At 32.3% G+C, this 23,289-nt stretch overlaps 2 protein-coding genes across 3 annotated transcripts in view; both read right to left on the reverse strand.

Annotated features, from left to right (window-relative positions):
* Window positions 1-1,507: 1,507 nt before the first annotated feature.
* LOC106478172 (UPF0711 protein C18orf21 homolog) lies at window positions 1,508-13,151 on the reverse strand. 2 transcript variants are annotated; one of them, XM_022381707.1, is made up of 5 exons: window positions 12,992-13,135; window positions 10,709-10,841; window positions 5,618-5,858; window positions 4,169-4,350; window positions 1,508-2,848 (listed from the first exon to the last, which is right to left on the reverse strand). In XM_022381707.1, exons 1-5 carry the CDS (start codon window positions 13,041-13,043, stop codon window positions 2,536-2,538), a joined length of 921 nt encoding a protein of 306 aa, XP_022237415.1. In that variant the 5' UTR covers window positions 13,044-13,135; the 3' UTR covers window positions 1,508-2,535. The 2 variants fall into 2 exon arrangements, with proteins under 2 accessions (XP_022237415.1, XP_013794147.1); XM_013938693.2 differs by lacking the exon at window positions 10,709-10,841 and having other exon boundaries at window positions 12,992-13,151.
* A 5,074-nt stretch (window positions 13,152-18,225) lies between these two features.
* LOC106478166 (sodium/hydrogen exchanger 3-like) overlaps window positions 18,226-23,289 on the reverse strand; it is a 44,395-nt gene continuing 39,331 nt past the window's right edge. The window contains exons 10-11 of the mRNA XM_013938687.2: window positions 20,839-20,992; window positions 18,226-18,658 (exon numbers count right to left, since the gene is read on the reverse strand). Of these exons, the coding sequence (XP_013794141.1) occupies window positions 18,360-18,658; window positions 20,839-20,992 (453 nt within the window). The 3' untranslated portion in view covers window positions 18,226-18,359. The remainder of the gene's footprint in view (window positions 18,659-20,838; window positions 20,993-23,289) is intronic.

Consider the following 23,289-nt stretch of genomic DNA (forward strand, 5'->3'; position numbering starts at 1 on the left):
CTGTGACTTGTTAGCAATAAATTCAATGATGAATAAACAGCACGCACTTCATTTGTTATTAAAATAATATATAGATATTATGGGTATATCATAAATACTACATATGTAGTTCTCTCCTTCTTGTCAAATATCCCCTTAGGCCTATTCAATTACTTTACAATTTCAGTTGACAAGCCAAACTATCTTCTCTATTTCTATCGCCCTAGTACTCTCTGTAATTCACTTACAATTGTGGTGCGAGTTACCATAATCGTTTGGTCTTCTTTCTTTTGAAGATCCTCTGTTCCTTTTGTCAAAGTGCATTCAGGCTGATTCAATTACTTTAGAATCACGCTTTGACAGAATAAAATTATTTTTCTTATCTCTTGTGCTATTATCTGTCTGCTGCTTCCAGCTCGTCTTACGCTATTTATATCTTTATCACTTAATCGTCTTAAATATTCACTCACAAAAATAAATTAATGTCTAAACCAAACAGTCTTTTATATCATGACACTGGGTTATCCTTATCAAATAGTTGGATTTAACCATCACTGTTGAAATGCTTACACAACCCCAAAGTGCAAGGCATGTTATTGTGGCAACAAGATGCAAACCATGGACCCTCAGTTTTAGAATCCAGCATGCTATCCACTAGGCTATGCCCGTCCACTGTCTAACAGTATTCAAACTCAAATAAAAACAAATCAATATGCAAACCATGAACCCTCAGTTTTACTATCCAGCAAGCTAACCACTAGGCTATGCCCATCCACTGTCCAACAGTATTCAAACTCAAAAACAAATCATCAACATTTATGAGGTTACCCTTCACAGGTATTCTTTACATTGAATAGAAAATATGTTTGCCAAATTCTACAAAAATATTGAGAACTAAAAAAGTGAGTGAAATAGTGATGTTTTTTTAAAACAAAAATATTTATACTTACTAGTACAAATCACCGATTTACTAAAATTGTTAAAAGATCTGAATATGCTGCTAACTTTATCATTAAGAAGACTGGAATAAAGATTACTAAAATTGTGTTTCAATTGTTTTTTTGTCATAAAATCTTTAATTTTCTCTTTACATCAATGGTCTTACTAATGATAACTTACGAATTACTACTATTTATTCCTTTGATAATTTCAAAATATTTGCTTTTGTGCTATTTAGCATATTTAGGACATTTACTAATTAGAATTGCCATTTTTAACTGAAGCTTTTTTTTACTCCTGCTATGAATTTGGAAATTTATGTAATTTTGTGATTCCAAAATAATTAACTTATTATTGTAAAATACACAAAGTTAGTAAGATTTGAAGATTTTTACTTTTTTCTTGTAACTCTATTAACTATATCCACCTTATCTGTCTGGACACTGTGCTTTAAAAGATTGTGCATAAACTGAGGAAAAAAGGTCTGAATCGTTCTTAGCACGCTTTACTTTAATATGTATATTTTGCACCAAATACTTACTAATGATTTGTACACCAATTTCTGGCAAGAAGTAAAGATGATATATGCTTAATTCATCACTTTATTTTGAACCACTTGTTGAATTAAACTGTTACAGAGAACTATCATTCCTTGAATGGGTCTTTCACAAATCAAGCCTGCTAAAAGTAATGAGGAATAAATCAGGGCAATATTGATGCCTGTCCTCTTAGCTCCTATGGTAAATTACAACATGAAATAGCAATAAAAAAACTGCTGTAAATTATATATTCAATATTCTTAGTAAGAACATTTCTATCTGTAAGTAACAGGAGTATGGGCAGTGTTCCTTAAAATAGACCTAACTCTAAAGACAAGCTGAAACATAGTCAAGCACGTAAACTGCTGTGTTTCACCTGACACTGGCAAAGAAAACTTGTAGAACTTATCTTTAGATCGCGAGTCTTAGTGTCTGTTCTCATATAGTTGTATTTCAGTAGAGAAGAGTAAAGCATTAAAAGCACTAGTAGCACCTGATAATTCAACAATGATTATTTTGAATCAATGTTTCATTCATATAAAACTTGCCTGCATTTTTAGATTATAAAAAAGTAGGGATTTCCTTTTGAACACAAGTTACAATCAATTTCTTTCACTTAGTTAACATTAAAAATTACTAGAATGTTTGTAATTTTTAACAATTAATAGTCTCGAAAGTCTTGCTAGTTGTACTTTAATTAAATAATGAGTGATTAAAAATGTACAGTTCTCTGTAATAGGTTTTAGACAAATGTGGCTCAAGGAGGTTTTTAAAAGTAAAAACAAATACAATGCTTAGAATGGGAAAAAAACTCATGCAGATCGAGTGTCAATAGAGATTTGGAAATATATGTCTGTATGTGAGTCAAATACTAGATATCACTTCTGTTTCCATCATTTTCAGCTATTTCACACAAATCAAAAGGTCACAATAATCTCAAGTCACTTCTGATTATATATGATTGTCACTTAGCTTTATGTGTGTTCAATGTTTTCAATATACAGTATGAAATAGATTCTCCTGAGTTTTATATTTCCCATCTATTATTATTATCAATGCAAAGATGCTAAAAAATTACTTAAGTTCCCTCTACTTTCTGTCTTTCTACGTTCTCTTTCGAGAATCTTTTGTAGAAGCATATGCTTATTTTTCTTTTCTTTAATGTCAAATAATCACTTTTCACAGGTGTTGGGCTTGAATTTGAGAATGAGGACCATGCCTTGGATTGAGCTTCTGAGTCACTTTTTGGAGTTGCTATATTGCCATGTGAAGTTTCACTAGAAGAAATACTTGGTCTGGATAATTTTGGCGATGGAGAGCTATCTAGTGAAAGAATGGAAGTAGACAAATATGATGATATTTGGCCATCAGGTGTCAGGAGTGTTGATTTTCTAGACAAAAAATAATTACATGTTAGTTCAGTTTGAGACATTAAATAGAGAAATTTCATGTTACACTGAAATTCATCACATATTTAATTAAGTACTCATCTTAGTTAAAAGAAAAAAAAATATTTTTTTTTGTATGAAACAAATATTTCAATGTCTTGGTTCATTCCAAACACTAAGGCCATACTTTGGAGACCATTGGCTTGAATACCAAGCCACTACATATAAAAGCTGAGTTCTTCACCTGTCTGTCTGTTGGATGAGGAAAAACTTAAGTTTCTGAGCAATATGGGTTGTCTTTCAAACCTCAAATTCTTTGAGGTTTGAAAGATATTAAACCTAAATTCCTACCACGAACTTTGATTTGACTTGATTTGTTTCTCCAATGTAAATTTACTGAGGAACTGAATGAACCAAGTTTAATAAAATTTGACAAAATAACTCAGGTGGACTTCCCAGAGATCAAGTTTAATTAAGTAAGCAATAAAACAAATGCTTTCAGTTTGACAATCATTTCAATGTTACTTCTTTAATGCCATGAATGATGGCTCAACGGACCGGAAGGTTGGTAGCAAAAATGTGAAGCTATCACTATTCAACCTGCTCCACTTATAGTTATGGACTGGTAATCAATGAAATGCTAGTTTGACTAACCTACGTAATAAAACAATGTTGTTTTCTCACAGCCAATCCCACTTAAGTAATTGATCAGCTGTGTTTATTCCTTTCCTGGAGAGTCTTAGACTGCTGGCACACATTGGATTTTTTGGTTCAGGAAATGCAGCTACATCATTTTAAAAACTGATGTTTCAGGCCACAGTTATACCATGATGCAGTTACTTGCTCACCAGTGAAGTTAACAATAGAAAACATAAACACACATGCACTTCCACTGTTATCTATCAAAATATAATATTATTCAGAAGAGCCAGTTAAGAGAATAAATATGTGAGTGAAATTAAGTCTGATTTAAAATATTTCACTATTACATTGTGAGACCGCCCCTTAACAGATTAGTCATATTTTTTTCTTCAACATTAGCAGTTCAAGCAGTACATGACTAATTATGTATTTGGGTTTGAAAAAATAGCTACAACTACTTCATCAAATACAATGTTGAATTTTGAGAAACATGAAGTACTATGCAGTAGAATTAAAATGGTATGATAATGTGTATTACAGTTGTTTCTGAAAAAAAACCCATTAAAATTACATGTCTACACTAAAATTTACCATCAACTTTGTTTACAGACTTTTTTAAATAGCTGAAAAGAAATTAAAAAAACTAAAAAAGTAACATGTGTAAAAAAATTTTTTTTTTACCTTTCATGAGGGGAAAGTGATGAAAGGTTCAGTCCAGCATTGATATCCTTTCGTTTTCGTTTAGACTTTTTCGAATATGACATAGAACAAATTTGCCTCCTTTCAAGAAAATGTTGTGGAATAACTGGTTTTCGTCCACCTTCCCTACTAGTTGCTTTCTTACAACTCAAACAATGAACAATCTGTCAACAGTGAAACCATAAAAAATACAACAATCACTGGTTAAGAATTTGAAATGGAGCTTTTAAAAAAAAGTTTGTAGACAAACAGAAGTGGCCTTGTAATTGCTATAGTCGCATAATAGAAGCACAGTTTTAGAATCAAAAATGAATAATAAGCTTCATGTAAAACATACATTTGATAAGGAACAAAGTTTGAGTGTCAATTAAACAAGAATTAATTTAACCAAGACAGGTTTCAGGTGTAAATCAAAATTGATCCAATATGAAACAGATTAGTGTGCATTTTAAACATGTTTTCTGTACTGAAATCTTTTGTATTCAAGGAAGTATGCTAATAAAAGCTACAAACTCCTACAGAGCATTAGCATTAATTTAGTCTTACACTATGGTTAAATTAGACTACAAATAGGACTACTATTACTAACGTTATGGAGTTAGTGTTTAAAAAGTTTTAAGTGGTGAATCAATGTTAATTAATAAATATTCTTTTGGTATTTTAATACATATATTACCTACTTGGCCTTAAAACATAAAGAAAATAAAATGTTTATTACTACCAAATATCTTTTATCCTTTGTACAGTCAAAAGAATTGAAAATTTGTGTCAGAATGTCTGCACTATGTTTTCTACTTTCTGACCTAGAATACAGTGAAAAGGCTCAAGAGTGTTACTTAAGTCTCTCTCAGAGAGCACATGTATTTTTTTTCAAGATAACATTTCATTTTTCTGCGTAGTTTTTAATTAAAATGTGGTGATTAAAGAATTACTTTGAGACTGATGAAATAAGGGAAGAGTAGGTTCATTTTGGAGGTACAGACAAAGTCACCATAGTTAAATTCTATTATTTTCATTAATCATTCAACAATGGTTTCCCATCATTTCTGAAGGGCTTTCATACTGGTACAGAACAAAAGATCAAAGTTGCACTTACACATAAGAGTGGTTAAAATATAAATAATATTCATCTTCCCTGTTAACAATATTCATCTAATCTAGCAAGGTTAGCCTCTCCTAACAGATTATTTGTGTATTTCAGAAAACTTTCATTTACTATACACATTAATGAAGCTATAATCAGCTATAGAAAGGTGTTGATAGACCTCCTACATGTGATAAATAACCCCAAGAAAATTGGATACAAGATAAATAAAGGTCCTCAGGAGAATTTCAAGTAACATGTAATTCTATTATAACTCAGTCATGATTAATAGCCATTTGTTTAATAAACCAACAATACTAAACATGAAAGAAATATATAAGACCTACTATTTTGTTTGTGCTCTTTCTGAAATAATCTATTTGTCTTCTGTCTTTTAACTTAATGCTCTCAGAATTATCTCTGCCTTTTTTCAAAAGCTTCCGAAGATGTTTTGTCAACTTGGGACGAGGTTTGATTCTGACCCTATGATTTCCAGGAAGCCAGGCTGATCCACAGTGTGGACAAATGTGTTCATTTTTTTTTTGTTCTTTCTTCTGTTCCTTATTTAAAAACTCCTGAAATTTATAACTGAAAAAACAAAGAAAAGAAAACTATATAATTACTGTGTAAACTTATCAATTGCAAAACATACAAGGTTAAAAATTAAGTTACAATTTAATGAAATTTTGATTTTAGTACATGATTAACACAAATTAATAAACTACTGATTCAATATATTTCAAATTCCACATCTTTAAAATGTGATTACCTTGGTGGAAAAAATTAATTTAGAAATCCAATATACCAAAACAAAAATAAAGTCATACTATTTACGTAATGTTATTGACGTAGACTGTAAATGTACATAAACATTTTAAGTTTTATCAGCCTTTCTTTCTTACACCCCATGTACCAAAATCTGTAGCCAACAGGAACCTAAGGTCTAGATCTATTGCTTTTAGTTGCTCAGATCTCTGTGACAACAGTAATACATTTATAAAAAATTTTCATCAAGCATTTTTATTTGTTACATAGTTTCAGGCAACAAAAGCTTTCAGTTGGTATTTCTGATTTTAAGGCAACACACTACTCCACATTAATGATTGTAAGCATTGCAATATTTACAGGCTTGTACACAGATTGTTTGAAAGGGGGTCTAATTTGTGATATCAAGAGCAAACATATATTGTGTGAAGCAGCTATAGGCTTCCAATTACAAAGTGTCAACAGAAGCCATTGCATGTGACAATTTCAAGCCAAAAAATGCTAATTCTTCATCAGAAGAATGTAGACTGTGTAGAAAACATAAGCAGCTGCACTATAATTATATAAGCACAATTTTTTTGCATTGCATAATCATCACACGTGTGATTTAGTAAGTTGGTGAGACTTTATAATCAAGTGGAAGAACATACAATCCATGCCTCTGTCAAAGGAGTTATTTTAAACCTTCTGTCACTGCTCTGTTCTCCAAATCATATTTTAATTTTTTCAATATATTTGGTAAGTGAATTTATATAAGATATGATAAAATTAAGGCAGACTGTAAATTTTATTTCCTTTCAAGCCTGATAGAAGGTGGTCTATTTTATAAAACCAACCCAGTTACTGAGTTTCTTTACAATTCATCTACTATAACTTTATGATCTGACATAGGTGAAGACTTTAGAATTCATCTCTATAAGCTTAATGATCAAGAAAATAAAACAAAAAAAAACACTATTAAAGCTCAGTGTGACTATGTTTGAAATGTAAACATTTTTTTAAATTGATGTTTAAAACACAAATTTTTCCATAAGTAGCTTATAGGCCAAGGAATTTTTAAGTAAAACTAACAGAGCTTGAGGTTTACAAGTAGCATTAGAAGATCTGTTGGGAACATGGCCCAAAATCTATGATAGTCTCAATGGCCAAAAGTTATACTTTTCCTATACTGAAAATGTATTTCCGATAGGCACTTCCCTCCACTCACAAAATTAGCTATTCTCATCCAGTGCTGTCCTCTATATGCAAATCTTTTCTTTATGCATGCCATAAGCCTTCTGTTTCCTCCCTATTGGAATTGAATGATTCCAACATGTGTCTCATGTAAATTATCATACATCACTTCTCCACCAATAGGAGCGTGACATACGTGACGTATGTGACTCCCTCTGAACTATAACTTCAAGGGAAGTACCTATAGGAAATACATTTTCAGTATAGGAAAATTATAACTTCTGATACGGTACTTCCATCTTCTCACAAGATTAGCGAGAATCCCACATTGATTAGGTGGTGGGACCGGTGCTAGCAAATGACAGAAGTACCCCCAAAAGCATCCGAAGAATACCCCTGGAAATGAGAGAGTCAGATCCGAAGATCTGATGAGGGGAACCGCACCACTTCTGAACCAGGTATACTCTTTGCCCATCCGTGAAATGTGTAGGAGGGCAGAAAAAGAGAGGAGCACATCCAAGTGGGAGAGAACTGTGAAAGGATTGTGATCCTAACCATGTAAATATATATGTAACTCAATCCCACAAAGTATAAAAGTGGGTAAAACAATGGATGTGCCCTTAGGTGTAGAGTGGCTTGGGTGCGACGGATCATACTCGGTAATTCAACTACATCCAAAACCCATGCCGCTGGGAACTGACATCCACATGGGGGTAGGATGAGGATCATACTGTCTACACCTCAAGTTCAAGAGACTGGGGAGAATCTAGCACCACTCCGACTTCTGAACATGACACATGTTAGTTTTGATCTATCCATTCAGGAACCCAACACCCAGTATTGAAAGGATGTCAATATAATATAAATCAACTCCTCCAACAACGAAACAGACTGGAACCATCCGAAAAGCAATAACATCCTCGGAATATGATACAATGAGGGATAGCAAAATAGACAGAACTAGAACAATCCCCCTTACCTCCACTGTGACCCACAACACAGAAGGAGTATGATTGAGAAAGGAATATAGAAAACCATAAACATTTGTGAGGACTTATGTTGATTAGTTCTACTCTAACTCTAAAACCCAGCCACAGGGTACTGACATCCATGCGGGGGATAGGATGAGGACTCCCAATCAAAGGAGTGAACTGTAATTTGACGTCTCACTCCTTTATGAGTGAGACATCACTCAAGGCAACACATTCGTGAAATGGCCCTGAAATTGCATGTCTCTCATGAAACCATACGTAAACATCTAAGGAATCTGGGAAAACTCCATAAAGAAGGTGTTTGGGTGCCTCATAAACTCTCAAATGATCATCACTCCCAACGTGTGAACGTTGCTTCATCTCTTCTGGCATGTAACGCACGTGAACCATTTTTGGACAGCATTGTCACCGGTGATGAAAATGGATTCTCTATGCGAATATTAAGTGGCAAAAACAATGGCTCAGTCCTAGACAAAAACCACTTCCGACCCCAAAACCTGGACTCCATCCACAGAAAGTGATGCTTTGCATTTGATGGGACATCAAAGAAGTAATTCATTTCAAACTCCTCAATCCACAGTGAACTGTCAATGCAGAGATCTATAGTCAGCAACTGGAACGGTTAAATCAAGCCCTTCATCAGAAACATGTTCTTCTTCTCCACGACAATGCACATCCACATGTGGCATGTTTGATGCAACACAAGATTATGGAGTTGGGTTGGGAAGTTCTCCCACACTCACCATATTCTCCAGATATGGCACCATCAGATTACCATCATTTACATTCGCTGCAACACCATCTTAATGGGAAATCATATGCAAATGTGGAAGGTGTTGAAAAGGACATCAACATGTTTTTTGCTCCAAAGCCAAGTGATTTCTTTAATCAAAGCATTAACAACCTGAATGTAAGACGGAAAAGCATCATCGATAAGAATAGAGACTATTTCATTTAATAAATGTTTTGTTTTGATACATAAGTTGTTAGGGTTTTTTAATCTAAAAAAAAACTACATTAATTTCTTGACGACCTAATATAATACATATCTATTATTTACATCCTTACTACAAGAATTCTTTTTCATTTTTACTTATTACACTGAGATATCACATTCAAGTAAAAATCACTTTCTCTGCCTTAATGATTACAAGTCTCACAATAATCAATATAAGACTCTCAAGCAGCATGAAATTAAAATTATTATATACCATTCATTTTTACTCAGTAAGAATTATTCATTAGACTACAAAATATAGGTACTTGGTCAAATATTAAATGTATAACCTAAAAGTCTGTAACTACACTGTTAACAGCAATATTTATATCCTTCCTGTTGATAGTCTATTGAAATCAAAACTACCTCTAGTATTCCAAATGAACCAGTCTTATACAAGTTACACCACTTTACCCTTAAATTCCAATTTTCAACAAAAAAAATGTAAACAATTTATATGAGCTCTTTTATCAACCAGTCACACTAAGATCCTAGGTATTTAACAATGATCACACCTAAAATTCAAACATTATTCTTTACAACAACGGTGAAATTTTCACCCATATGCAAAAACTCTTCATATTTACTTTAAAAGGTCATATCTTCACACTCACTATTGAAAAGGAGTAAAAACTTAAACCCACCATTTATCTTTCAAGAAATTAACAATTCTCCTCTCAAACTATTGTAAAAACTGACCTCACATACCACCAATGACAATTCATTCCATAAGCTAATCACCCTATCAAAAAATTGTGTCTTCTCATTCTATTCTCTTTAGAATACAGCATAAAGAAAGACTATCCTATGGATCCCCCAAATAATCTTATAAACTTCAATAAGGTCATCTCTTCAAATTCTTTTCTTAAGAGAAAATAAGTTATAAGCTCTTAATTTATCTTAATACAATAACCCTTTCATCCAATATACCCTGTAAAATAAGTCATTCATCATTTCTTAGATATGGAAACCAAAACTGAACATGGTATTCGAAGTGAGGCCTATCTAATGACTTGTATAAACAATTTAGACTTGTAACAATATTTTCTGTAAATACACCCTAAAACTGTATTACACTTCTCAATACAAAAACACATTTTTGATATTTCAACTCACTAACTAAAACTGTCAGCAGTGTAGTATGTATGATAAAAATGGAACAAGCCCATCATACTAAAAATTGCACACAACTAAATAGATGTCATAACCACGATATATTATTAAAAATTTGACATTTCCAAGCAAAATTTGAAAGAAATGTTGATAGGTTAATTTTCAGAGAATAATTACAACCAAAGCTTGTAAAACTGAAAATAATAAAGATAAAAGCATTGTATCTATTTTTTTGTTCAGTAAAACTATTAAGTGTCTGGTGGCACAAAACTATTGCCACTAATGAGTAATAAGATTTGGGAAAGGCAGGTTAGTCTCCAGTTAAGACAGTTTTAATTTTCTAACAGGGTGATTAACTTATGGAAGGAGTTATCATCAGTAATAGTGTAGAACAGCACCTTACAAGAGCTTGCAAGGGGAATCTATAATTCTCTGTAAAAGGCTGGTTTAAGTTGTTACTTTTTCTCAAGGACAGGTGTACAGAGCCAGTCATGAAGGTCCAAATGGTTTCTTGTTGTCCATTTGTTAGACCTGTTACAAGATACACAGTGTCAGGAGTTCATGTCAAATGACATCATCACACTATTATTTAAGTTAATCATAAAAAATTTAAGCTCTAAATCTTTCTTTAACTCTCAAATAGTCACATGGGGTCATTATGACCCCATGCAATTTCTTTAATTAATTATTATTATGTGACAGATGGTACTTAGCCCCACCCACCGTATCTTCCTTAATTGTGTCTGTCCATGTTGCACTCTTCATCAGTGTTCTACAGTTGTAGGTTTTCGCATAGTTCTAGACTGGGGTCATATTTACCCCATGCAACTACCTGGATTATAATTTTTTTGCAAGGTCAGTTTGTTTTCCTATAATTTTAGTTTACTTCATTTTATGCATTTTTCGTAGTTTATGGCTAAAAGATGTCTTTTTATTCTATATCTCTTCTTTTCTGACATTTCTCTGTTTAATAATTTAAATTATATCTAATTATTTCTTGTACATCTTCATATTGCTACTTTGGCTTTTATCTTATACAGATGGCTAGAAAAGGACTCACTACCACTGCAATACATTTTAATATTGTACGCTGTAATCTAAGGCTTTCATTATTCTATTTTACTTACATATAAGTGTTTGAGCTTCTTAGTAATTTAAATACCACATTGGGTTCATAATGACCCTAGGAGACCACATATGTTCCATTTTACCATGTGACTAATTGAGGGTTAATATATACATTTTTTGCCTCTTACTTAATCCAGATTCTGAACTCTTAGAGATTGAACTTTATACACCATAGTCAAATTACATGCTTCAACACAACAACAAAATCTAAAATTATCAAATATAACTTTAAATTATAATGAATGATTTTTCTCATTGTAAGAGTATGAAATGTTTTATAATGATTTTCAAAATTATGTTACTGTTTACTGACAATGAGTAGTATCACATTTCCCTGACACTAAAGCTCATAAAGAGTTAAGAAGAGAATGATTCCAGAGATAGAAAGGTTATCTTATAGGAATGGGTTAAGATCTGCTCACATACTCTCTCTTGAAAAAATTAAATGAAAGTTAAGAGGTGATCTCACTGAAGTTTACAAGATTATCCAAAGAGTCTTTAGGCTGTATCCTGAAAACAACATGACAAAAATCTAAGATATAGAAAGAACAGGTTAGGGCTCCAATTAAGTAAGTTTTATTCTTCTAATGGATAACTGGCTTATGTAATGAGTTGCCATCATCAGTAGCAAAGATCATTATTTTACAAAAGTTTAAAGAAAGGATTCAATGATTTCCTTAAAAAATAAAAGGTGGGTTTAGGCCAAATTAAAAAAAATGTTTAGTGTACAGTTTTCAAAAAAAGGAAGAAAGAAGTCCTTTTTTTTAAGTGACATCCTTTAAATAAAGTTTGCACCCTTTTTATCTTGATTTTTGCTTGTTTTCAAAGGGTCCATGTTTCATTTTTTCATCAAAATGATACAGAATTTATGACAGATAAAGAAAAAGGGCAAAATGAATCAACTGTGTTCATCCCATTTTTTATTAAGAAGTTTTCATTGTTTCTTTGTATGATCAAAAAACGATAATTAAAAAGAAGAAAAATCACCAAAAATAAGTGGGGGAGGCAGCTGCAGAAAAGGAAGCAGGAAGGGATGCTAAACATGTATATTTTTTTTCACTTGACCTTTCTCAAGGGCAGATATGAAAACGTAACCACATATTTGAGTTGAATGATCGAATGGTCCCTTGTTGTACAAGCATTCTTTCATGGAAATATAAACAGCACTTCCTTCAATACCTGTCATATTTCAGGTGTAACGTTAGGTCTTATTGCTCATAGTAATATTACTAAAACGAATAGTATATCACTGGTACAGTGGTACTTATTAAAAATTATAGTATTATTAGTAGCAATACTACTAAGTACTACTACTACTACTAGCCTAACAATGGGTTTTAAAACTTTAATAATAATATCAGTTATCTTTAAAAATATGCAACTTAAAAAATTTTGATAATTAAAATGTACTCGAACTTCAAAGATACTCATTTTTGTTGTTTGTTTTAAAACTAGTTTTATTTTTAACTATTTACCTTTGAGTGCAACTTGCAAGTACGAGTAAGCTATAAGTATAAGGGAATGTAAAGCGCGTTTTAAAAAGTTATACTTACAAATATAGCCTTGAAATGACTGGAGAAAATGCAAGAGCAAAAGTTCCTGCATTTAAAAGATGCTTAACATCTTTCTTGACCACATGTGCATCAGTATCCATTACGTTTTTTTACAGACTCCACTGTCAACAGTAGATGCCAGCAACGCACACTTTAATTTGAACTATTGACAAGATCATTTTGTAAAAGTAACAAATATAACGAAAACTATGGTAAACTAAATGCAATTATTAAAAATTTTCCCCTACACGTTCATTTTGAGATTCTTATTTGAGCATTTGTAAAGGTAAAAAATTGTTTATTATCTAATGAATCAGATTTCAATGCTGATAACTAACAAATATATAAAAATATAATTATGAAATCTAAATATTAATTACTGAAACTCAAAAAATTGTTGAGATAATAAAACTACATATAGAGCAAGTGTTACATTAAAAAATTTTAAGCAAAGAAATTAATGTTTAAATATATAAGAAAATATGCATAGATATATAACTAAATATAAAAAGTGCACGGACTGTAACCTCACATTGCGTTTTACTTAAAATGGTTGTCTTTGAGACAAATAACAGCCTCCAAACTGGGCTCAGTTTGATAAAATCATTATCAAATCATATCAGTCCATGAGACAATTATAGTGGTTTCAACAGTTGAAATTAAATATACTGGATTAGATGCGCAACGTACTAATCTGATATACAGGCATACCATGCGCTTTCTACCTTCTTATTTTATTCGCTTATTCAAAGTTTTTGCATTTTTCTCAAAGCACGTGGTCCAAAAACCTTTTAACTTCATTTCTTTCTAACGACCTTTGTTTTTTTATTATTATCTGGAGATACCCATGGAAGTATTGCTTTGATGTTGCATTCTGTGCAAAAATGTCGACTGTAGTGTCCTTTAATGGTATATTTGCTAATAACTCAAAGTTATGGTCTCTCATAAGATGATTGAGAATAACCAGTCATGTAGCAAACGCTAATCGCTGTGAGTAAATCCCACATTTCCTATTAAGTAATAATCGTTAGATTTAAGAATTACCACACCGAATCCCAAGTGAATTGGTTGACAGGAAAACATCTTGAGGGAAAAAAAACAGTTGATAAATTCACGAGTTCAGAGAAAGATGACTATCCAATGTTCAAAAAGTAAGTGAACACACCACGTTTTTTGTCTTAGTAATAAATAAATACTGTTATCATTTTGTTTTACACATCGTGTTCAGTCAATTTTTTAAAATTCGCATTGCTGTTTAATTTATCCTGCCGATCCTCCCGTTATGAAACAGACCTACCTAAAACGCTGCGAAATCAGTTTAACCTAAGAATACCACACTATTATCTTGTTGTACAAATTTATGAGTTATTCACAAGTAAGGGTAATTTGTAAGAAACATAAACTGTCAGTTTTATAGTGAAGAAGAAATAAACTTATATTTAAGATATAACATAAGATGTAAGTTAGAGTAAACACAAAAATGTACCTGTTTGAATCCCCACGTTAATATAAATTGAAATCCAACAATTGATAAAGAATTATTGTTTTAATCAAATTGAGTGTTATGGAATATTGAGCTAAATATAACACTTAAAATCTGTTTATGTAAACGATTTTTAATCTGATTACTTATAATGCTGTGATCGCAGATTTTTCGACGATGCTGTAATGTTTATTTATGATCACTGTAAAAGCGAACGAAATTTAAATTTTGCTTCATGTTAAGTTTGAAGTATTCTTAATAGATCTTTTACTCTGCATGTTATTATTATTAGAATCATTAGCTAAGTAAAGCTGTTTTGGTGAACTCCAAGTTAGGATTTGGATTTCACATAGTCATTTAAACTTTGCTTCTCAGTAACTTTATCTAACGTAACTTAGGGTTATTTTCATTTGTTTTTCATTTATATTTAATTTAGTTTACAGGGGAAATAAAATGAACTAGCGAGAGCCTTGTTTGTTCTTAAAGTCCTCATTGTAGCTCTTGTTAGTCTTACACTTTTCACTCAAGCAAAACAGATCACTTGCATTATTTTCAATTGTATAGCGTATTGTATTCTAGTGCGTTATTTAATGCATAATGTAAAAGTAATTGTGCTTAAGTATTGTTTTGTATGTGGAAAGGTGTCTTGTTCTTTCTTCCAGGTATATCTGTTGCCACTCGTTCGGAAATACATCTCAAAGCCTGAAATTCGAGAGCCTCCTGTTATTAGAGGGCCTAACTTTCCAAAATGTCATGTTATCCATGTCAGGAGATCTGTCCCATTATTCAAGACGGGAAAACTATAATCTTCTGTATCCCAGTCTTTCCTTATGCCCAAAACGCGAAACATTTGAACCAATACATCTTACAGTACCTATCATCAAAACATTCCCAAGTTTAGTGATATAAGAGACAAGTTTGTTTCAGATATTCGTACGAAGCTAAACTAATTAATTTACAAACTATAATGACCGTACTCGTTTATCAGCGAATTTTGACGCAAGTCTTGGTCACCAAATATACAATTTATTACGTCAAAGCGTATTGCTAAAAATTACAACAGCTTTCATCACGATTTTGTGCTATAAACTAATGCCAGGTGCACAATATTGAGGTATGTTTCTCATGTATTCCAATATTCCGATTAAATGCTCCTGATAATTATACAGAATGTGCTATTTGCTACATTTAGTTTTATTTGACAATTACCTCACCCAGTACTCGCTTCTAACGATTACACCTCATTTTTTACAAATATTTGTGAAAGCTTTTATACAAAACTTTTTAACACATATTAAGAAAAAAATAAATACTATAAAGAAAGGAAAATTTTAACATTAGTTCAAATTTCTTTTAATAAAATGAAATGCTTATAAAATGCAATGTGAACGTGTTTTATTTTCACGGTATATTTAGTCTGTGGGACTAAAACACGTGTAATTTTTAATACACGCATAAACGTTGTGCCTCACAGATGAGGCCTGGTGGTTTGGGCGCTGAATTTCAATCTACGGGTTTGAGTCCTATCATCAAATATTCTCGCTCTTTCAACCGCGGGTACGTTATAATTTGATGGTCAATTCAACTTTTCGTTGGTAAAGCGTAGCCCAAGACTTGGTGGTGTGTGTTATTGATTATCTGCCTTTCCTCTAGTCTATCACTTCTAAATTATGGACGGCTAGCGTCTATAACCCTCGAGTAACTTTGCACGAAATGCAACAAAACAAATAAACCCAAAAGCTTACATCACAATGGGTTAATTGGTCATGCTAGAGAACCCAAACTTCAAGCATGGTTGTCTCTAACTTTGAGCTACTGATCGGAGGACGGCCAATAACTAAGAAGCAAAAATGTAAAAGTTAAAGGTCTTTTTTTTTTTTTTTTGTAATTCGCAAACAAGACAAACGGAACAAGAACAAAGACTCTAATATTTCATTTATTATATGTTACGATTTTAAAATTAAATCAACCATTTTGTTTTCCATTCCTCTAGCCTCATCCAAAAGAATAAACATTTTTGAATTTTTAATAAACAAGGAAAAAATAGTTTTCTATCTGAATTTTTTGTATATAAAATGACGAACTAATAATAGCAAATGATTTAACGAAATATTTTTTTCTTCCTAAACAACATCCTAAACAGTTTATCCTGTAGTTTTAACGAAAATGCCAAACCTAATTTATCTTTAATCTGTATTGATTGACCATTCTTCCCAAAAATATTTATAATAGGACATTCTATAAATAAATTATAATTTTATTACAGGCCTGACGGTTTGGCCGTTCGACTAGCAATCTGCTGGTTGAGGGATCGAATTTCTGTCACCGAACTTTCTCGTTATTTCAATCGTGGGGACGATATAACGTAATAGTAAATCCCGCTATTTGTTGGTAAAAGAGTTAGCGGGGAGTGATGATAACAAGCTACCTTCCCTCTAGTCTACCACTGCTAAATTAGGGACAGTCAGCACAGTTAGTCCTAGTGTAGCTTTGCGCTAAATTCAAAACAAACTTCTATTACAAGAAGCACATAAACCGTATTAGTGATTTTTAACTATTTTATAAAAAGGAATTAGAAAACACAATTTTCAGATTTATTTCGTACTGTAAAACCTGTAGTACGTATTCTGTTGTACATTTAAATGATACAAGATAAATGTTAGGCCATAAATTCTCCAATACTTCTAAAAGAACCTTATTCCAAAATAATTTTGCTTTTCTTCAAAGTATAACTATATATGGCTACTCTAAACCGAAAAGAAGGATTGAATGTCAAATTATAAAACACCCAGAGCTGAACGTACAGAGCATATTCAATGGCATGTGCCTAGCTCTAACTTTAGACATTCCGTGCGCAGCCCAGCACCACAACTACTAAATATGAATTTCCAATGTACAATCTGCACAATAGTTAATGAAGACCATATAAACGAAGCTTGAAACTAGTTCTTTATTATAGTTAAAAAATACATGCAAAAACTTTCCTTTTTATTTCACCCAGGCAGGGTAAACTAATGGGAAATAAAATGCTACAGTGGATAAAATAGTATGTGAAATGTATTAAGTTACATGTAAAAATTAACCACACATTTATAACGTTTCACACAAAGAATACCTAAAATTAAACTAAATTTGCCATACAAATGCTTCATTTTATTAGTATAACTAATATTATTTTATGACAGAGAATACGAAACTGTTCCCTTATTTCCACCACTGTGAATTTAAAATATGCGAATTTCAAATAATTCACGCGGACAAGTTTTAAAATTTCTTTGAGATGTATACAACCCTGCGAAATTTCTTTCAACAATCAAGTCGATAGAGAACCAATTGTATTGGTTAAACATAAACGTTCCTGCCTGAAATACAACAATTTTTGCACTGTAGCGCAGATGTTTCGACATATAATAAGCTTCTATTATAAGAACAATAAGCTAATTTACTTTTTGCAGTCTTCGGTGGGGGGAGGGGAAGTTAAATTTATATAAGAACACCGAACAAGTCAATACACTAAAGATTGAAAATTGGATGGTCGTAAAACATACTATATCACAAAAAAATAGGTAACGGTATAAATACACTTTTAAGACACAGTCCGATTTGAGTTGCTATATCATATATAAAACTTTTGTTGAAACGACATTTTGTACTCTTCCACTTCAACTAATAAGAAATTCCTGTGATTCTGACCGATTTGTTTGCCTTTTTAGCACACTTCCTTCTTTTGCTTCATTGTTAATTGCCACGTTTTTGTTTGGAAGAGATTTCAGGTTTTGGTTTTTGAATTCAAAACGAGGCTCTTCCAATTCCAAAGATACAACCTGATTGAGAACATTTCTGTCATCGGCTACAGTCTCTAAGCCTATATTCTCCGGGTCAAGACTACCGATTTTTAGTTTTATTTTCCAGGTTGTTCGCCTCTTCTTCTACTGGGTGATTGAGCTCAAATAACTGGAATACGTCTGATGGATTAGCATGATCATCCGAACTTAAATTATTCAAAAAATTGCTGGTCAACGAGGTATAAACATTGTATTCTTTATTTTCTACCCATAAAGGAAACTCCTGCTGTTTTCGGACGCATCTTTCAATACCACAGTCCTCTTCGCGTTTCCATGGTAATGTTTCAGTTGATGTACGAGGTAAATAAGGTGAGACTGGTGCAGAATTTATTTTCAAATCTATAAAATAATTGTAGTAGTTAGTATTTCTAGGACATAATACTAGCTGCGAGTATTGTTGCCGATATTGAAAAGAATAAGAACAAAAATAGAACGAGCTCCATTTAAACAATGGTGAAGTTTATACGAAAAACTAAAATATATCCACAACATTTAGAGTTTAATACGAAAAACACAATAAGACCCGCTGGTGTGGAGAGTCTATGATAAAGAATTTATACATATCCATAACAATGGAAGACTAAAACCAATATTTCAATAAATATCCCGTTTTATATAGCAAACTACGAGAAAGATTGTGACAAACTTCCCTAACCTTGGCAACACTGAAACATTAACACGAATTAAAAACAACACCCCAAGCATTGATAATAATTACAATTCACTTACTTAATCTAGTCCTCACCCCCCTAATAGTCGTTTTTCATGAAAAGTGATGATATAAATAGCGCCTGGACCACTACCATATCTGTCATATCCTAGCCGGTCTAATGAGCCTTGGTATTGCGAGAAAGGCCTCGTCGGTACTGAACATGACAAATGTAGTGTGGTTGACATATTATGACATATTTACCTTTGTTTTTACTCACATGTTTTTAGAAATGGAAGACTGAGCGCCAATGATGTAATGAATACCCTAACAATGGGAGTTTAACAAAAAACAATGTTAGAAAAAGTAAAACAAAGAATAAGTAATTTACCTTAAATTATGATGCTTAAATAATACATATAATAAATCTCTAACACTAGAAAATCTAATTAAACAGATGTTATGAAAGTCTTCTTAATATCAGGGTAAGTAAAATGAGGAATACTTAGGGATCTGTGTATTATTGGAAGACTAACACACACACACAAAATTCGATAAGTATTCTGAATGCCGGGATGAACAACTCAAGGAATACAAGGCTAAGACTGTGAGATTAGCACAAGAAATACACGCTACGTATTCCCAACACTTGAAAATAGTACGATGAACTGTGAGCTTCCCTTCACTTAGTATTGAACAGATTAACACAAAAAATATCTACAACTACGTACTGAATACATTAACACAAAAAATATCCAAACTATGAGAAGATTAATAATGTATCTCCAATTTTTGGAAACATTAGGGATACAATGAGGTTTCAAGCATTAGGTAGACTTTGTGATGCGTGATCAATTTACATCCGTACAATCACTGTGTAGTATATACAAAATACAGTTGTTCATACTATAAAAGTTTTGGGAAATTACCGAATAAAATATAATAAGGAAGTGTAGCAGTCTTATTAACATACTCGATTCATCTGGATTATTTCCAGGATTATGATGTACATGTGCAATGAAAGTGATTCCATCATTTGGCGTTGATTCCTCACGAAGTATGGTTTCTGGGTTTCTCGACGATTCCTCTGTCTCAAGATATTCTGAGATACTAATCGAATGTTCAAATCTTGAGATATCTCCGTTGAGATATCTGAAGAAAGCAACACAGACATTGATTGGTTATTACAGAATATTGTACAAACAGGGTCCTGTATTAGTATAATTTCAGATTATGCCGGGTTGCGCGAGGGTTTTATCATGTAGATAAAAAAAAATCTTTTGACAAATATTTGGTGGCTAATCATGAAATTTGTATAAGTTAACCTTGCTTTGCCGAAGTTGCATACAATTTTTTTTTATTGTATGTGTGGAGAGACATCATTAATTGTTATTACAAAGTAATTACATCCACAAATTCTCAGAGGTGGACAACGATCTGTCCGTAGGAAAGTTAACCCTCTTCAAAAAGTAACATACTATTAACTCATTGATGAAGCTGTAAAAAAAATGAGTTATTAACTCATGAGTTATCGACTTTAGGACGGTTAACTAGAGTAAACTGTGTTTACAAAACACGCGAATAGACAGCCTCAACACGTTTGGCATAAAACACATTGCTTAAATACATTCTATATTATTCTGCTTACGAAGTTCTCCACAAAATTAATCTCATAATTTCGAGCAAACCAACTTCAGTAAAACTCAATTTTTGCAAAATACGTAATTAAGTTTTTAAATCTATGTTACCAAAATAGTTGATGCTAGCGGATATTTTTATTTGCAATGAAATAAAATGGAAATGTTATTTTTTTTTTATTTTTTTTTTTTTAATTGGCTAATTTTTCTTTCGTAATTTATTTTGTGATTACCATTTATCTTAAGTTTTCCGCTACGGATTTTGACATTTTTCTTCAGGTTTAGACGGTGTCCTTTCCTCATGTGACGGATTTTCATATGAGCCCTATGACGAAAAGGAGGATGTACGGGAGCTTCGTTGATTATATCACGACTGTACAGCCGAATCTGTAGAGTAAAAACGGAATAAAAACTATTATTTTCAATTTGGACAAAAATATTCTCAGGCGCAAAACTCGCTACGCACTCTGGCGTATGAAATATGAAATCCTATTACAGATATTTTAAAATGTAGACGTTTTAGAAGCATACTGATACTTGTTGAAAATAATAAAAACACACAAAAACCTTCAATATATAAAACCAAAATCTACTATTATATATTACAGTTTATTTTGTTGTTGTTTTGTGATAAAAACTTATGGTAAATACTTTATTCTCGAAAACTTGCTTTCTACTACAGTTTGGGTTTGATTTAAAAACTGTAAAACATATAAATAGAGCAGATATATAAGAAGCTTGATGTCACGGTTAATAAGCAATTAGCAAATATTTTCAAGAAAATAAGTTATGTATATAATTGTTCACCAAAATTTGTAATAAATACTGGAGGGATTTAGACATTTTGGCAATAAAGCCAGCAAAAAAAGAAGAAAAAGCGACCTTTACTCTCCAGATAATAAACAACAACAAAACTTTACTTAGCCAACGTTTCGGCAATGCAGCGTCATCAGGTCCAGTTAGTACAGGAACTGTTTTACTTCTAACTCTGACGAAGCCGCAAAATGGCGAAACATGGGCTTAAATGAAAAGTTATCATCATCATCTGGAGATTAAAGGACGTTTTATTACAACTTTATTACTAGAGTATGTATGCAGTTCTTAATAAAAATTTCCGAGTGAAAATAAAGAATAGTGTATAATAATATGTCAACCAAACTATATCTACTATATCCAATACTTGTGAAGCTTTTCGCACAACACCAGAGCTCTACAAGCCGTCTGAAATACGACAGACATAATAGTAATGGTTGAGACGCTGTTTCTATTAACAAAATACTTGACAACAACTGTTACGATGTGAAGTGGATTACGTTTGAGAATCTAATTTTTAGGACCATATTGTTTATTTTTACACCATATGTTATTAATTATTGTTTTCTTGGATTAACCTATCCATTAATCAGAAGAACCAGCAAACTACTCTTCTTGATATTTTTACACCATATGTTATTAATTATTGTTTTCTTGGATTAACCTATCCATTAATCAGAAGAACCAGCAAACTACTCTTCTTGATCCAAGAGCTGGTCAAACAATCATGGAGTCAACGGGAGTAGACTAAATTAGTAGTTATTAATAATAACTCCTAAGTGAAAGTTAATTTATTTTTGATAATTTAATTGCAGTTTCGTTATTATTGTTATCACTGGCCACTGTAAAATAGACTAATGATAATATTTTAATAACTTCAGTTCTGAAATACGTTTACGCAAATACAAAGTTTGATTACTTGTCCAATTGGTCAACATCATTAATTGTTATTACAAAAAGTAGTTACATCTACAAATTCTCAGATGTGAACAACGATCTGTCCGTAGGAAAGTTAACCCTCTTCAAAAAGTAACATACTATTAACTCATTAATGAAGCTGTAACAAAAATGAGTTATTAGCTCATGAGTTATCGACTTTGTTTTATACTTTCCTTACCAATCTCACACTTAAGTAATTTTATGTTCTGTCTATTATAACGCTCAGTAGAAAGAACTGACAAGAAAATAAAGGTGAGATTACTCATTTTTCATATAAAGTACACAGAAGGTTTCAGTACTTAGTGGAATTAATTACAATACTTCTGGTATATTTAACGCATACCGAAGAGTTTTCGACAATTTTTTTATAACTTGTTTCGTTACTCATATGCTATTATATACCACATAACCAACAAAGTCATGGACCAACAAGCAGTTTGGTGCATACATAATAGGGCCTGGCATGGCATGATGGTTAAGGTGCTCGACTAGCGATTTGCGGGTCGCAGACTCGAATCCCATCACTGAACATGCTCCCCTTTTCACCCGTGGGGTGTGTGATAATATAATGGGCAATTCGATTAGAATAATTCAAGAGTTGAAAAGGGGTGATTTTGACTAGCTGTTTATAACTTTCAAATTTGGAACGGCCAGCGCAGGTAATCCTAGAATAATATTGTGCGAAATTCAACAAACAAGCAAGTATTGAAAAGTGTAAATAACAATACAATCGTATGGACTCCGTCGTTAATTTCAGGCTTATCCTATATCACGATGTCAAATATTTTTCAACCACTTTATTTATGTTCCAACTTAAACACACTTTTATTTGTAAACTTACTCTCAGTTACCTGGCCCGGCATGGCCAGGTGGTTAGGGCGCTCGTCTCGTAATCTGAGGGTTGCGGGTTCGAATCCCCATCACATCAAACA

This window comes from Limulus polyphemus, unplaced genomic scaffold (genome assembly GCF_000517525.1).
Source record: "Limulus polyphemus unplaced genomic scaffold, Limulus_polyphemus-2.1.2 Scaffold186, whole genome shotgun sequence".
NCBI classification, from domain to species: Eukaryota; Metazoa; Arthropoda; class Merostomata; order Xiphosura; family Limulidae; genus Limulus; species Limulus polyphemus.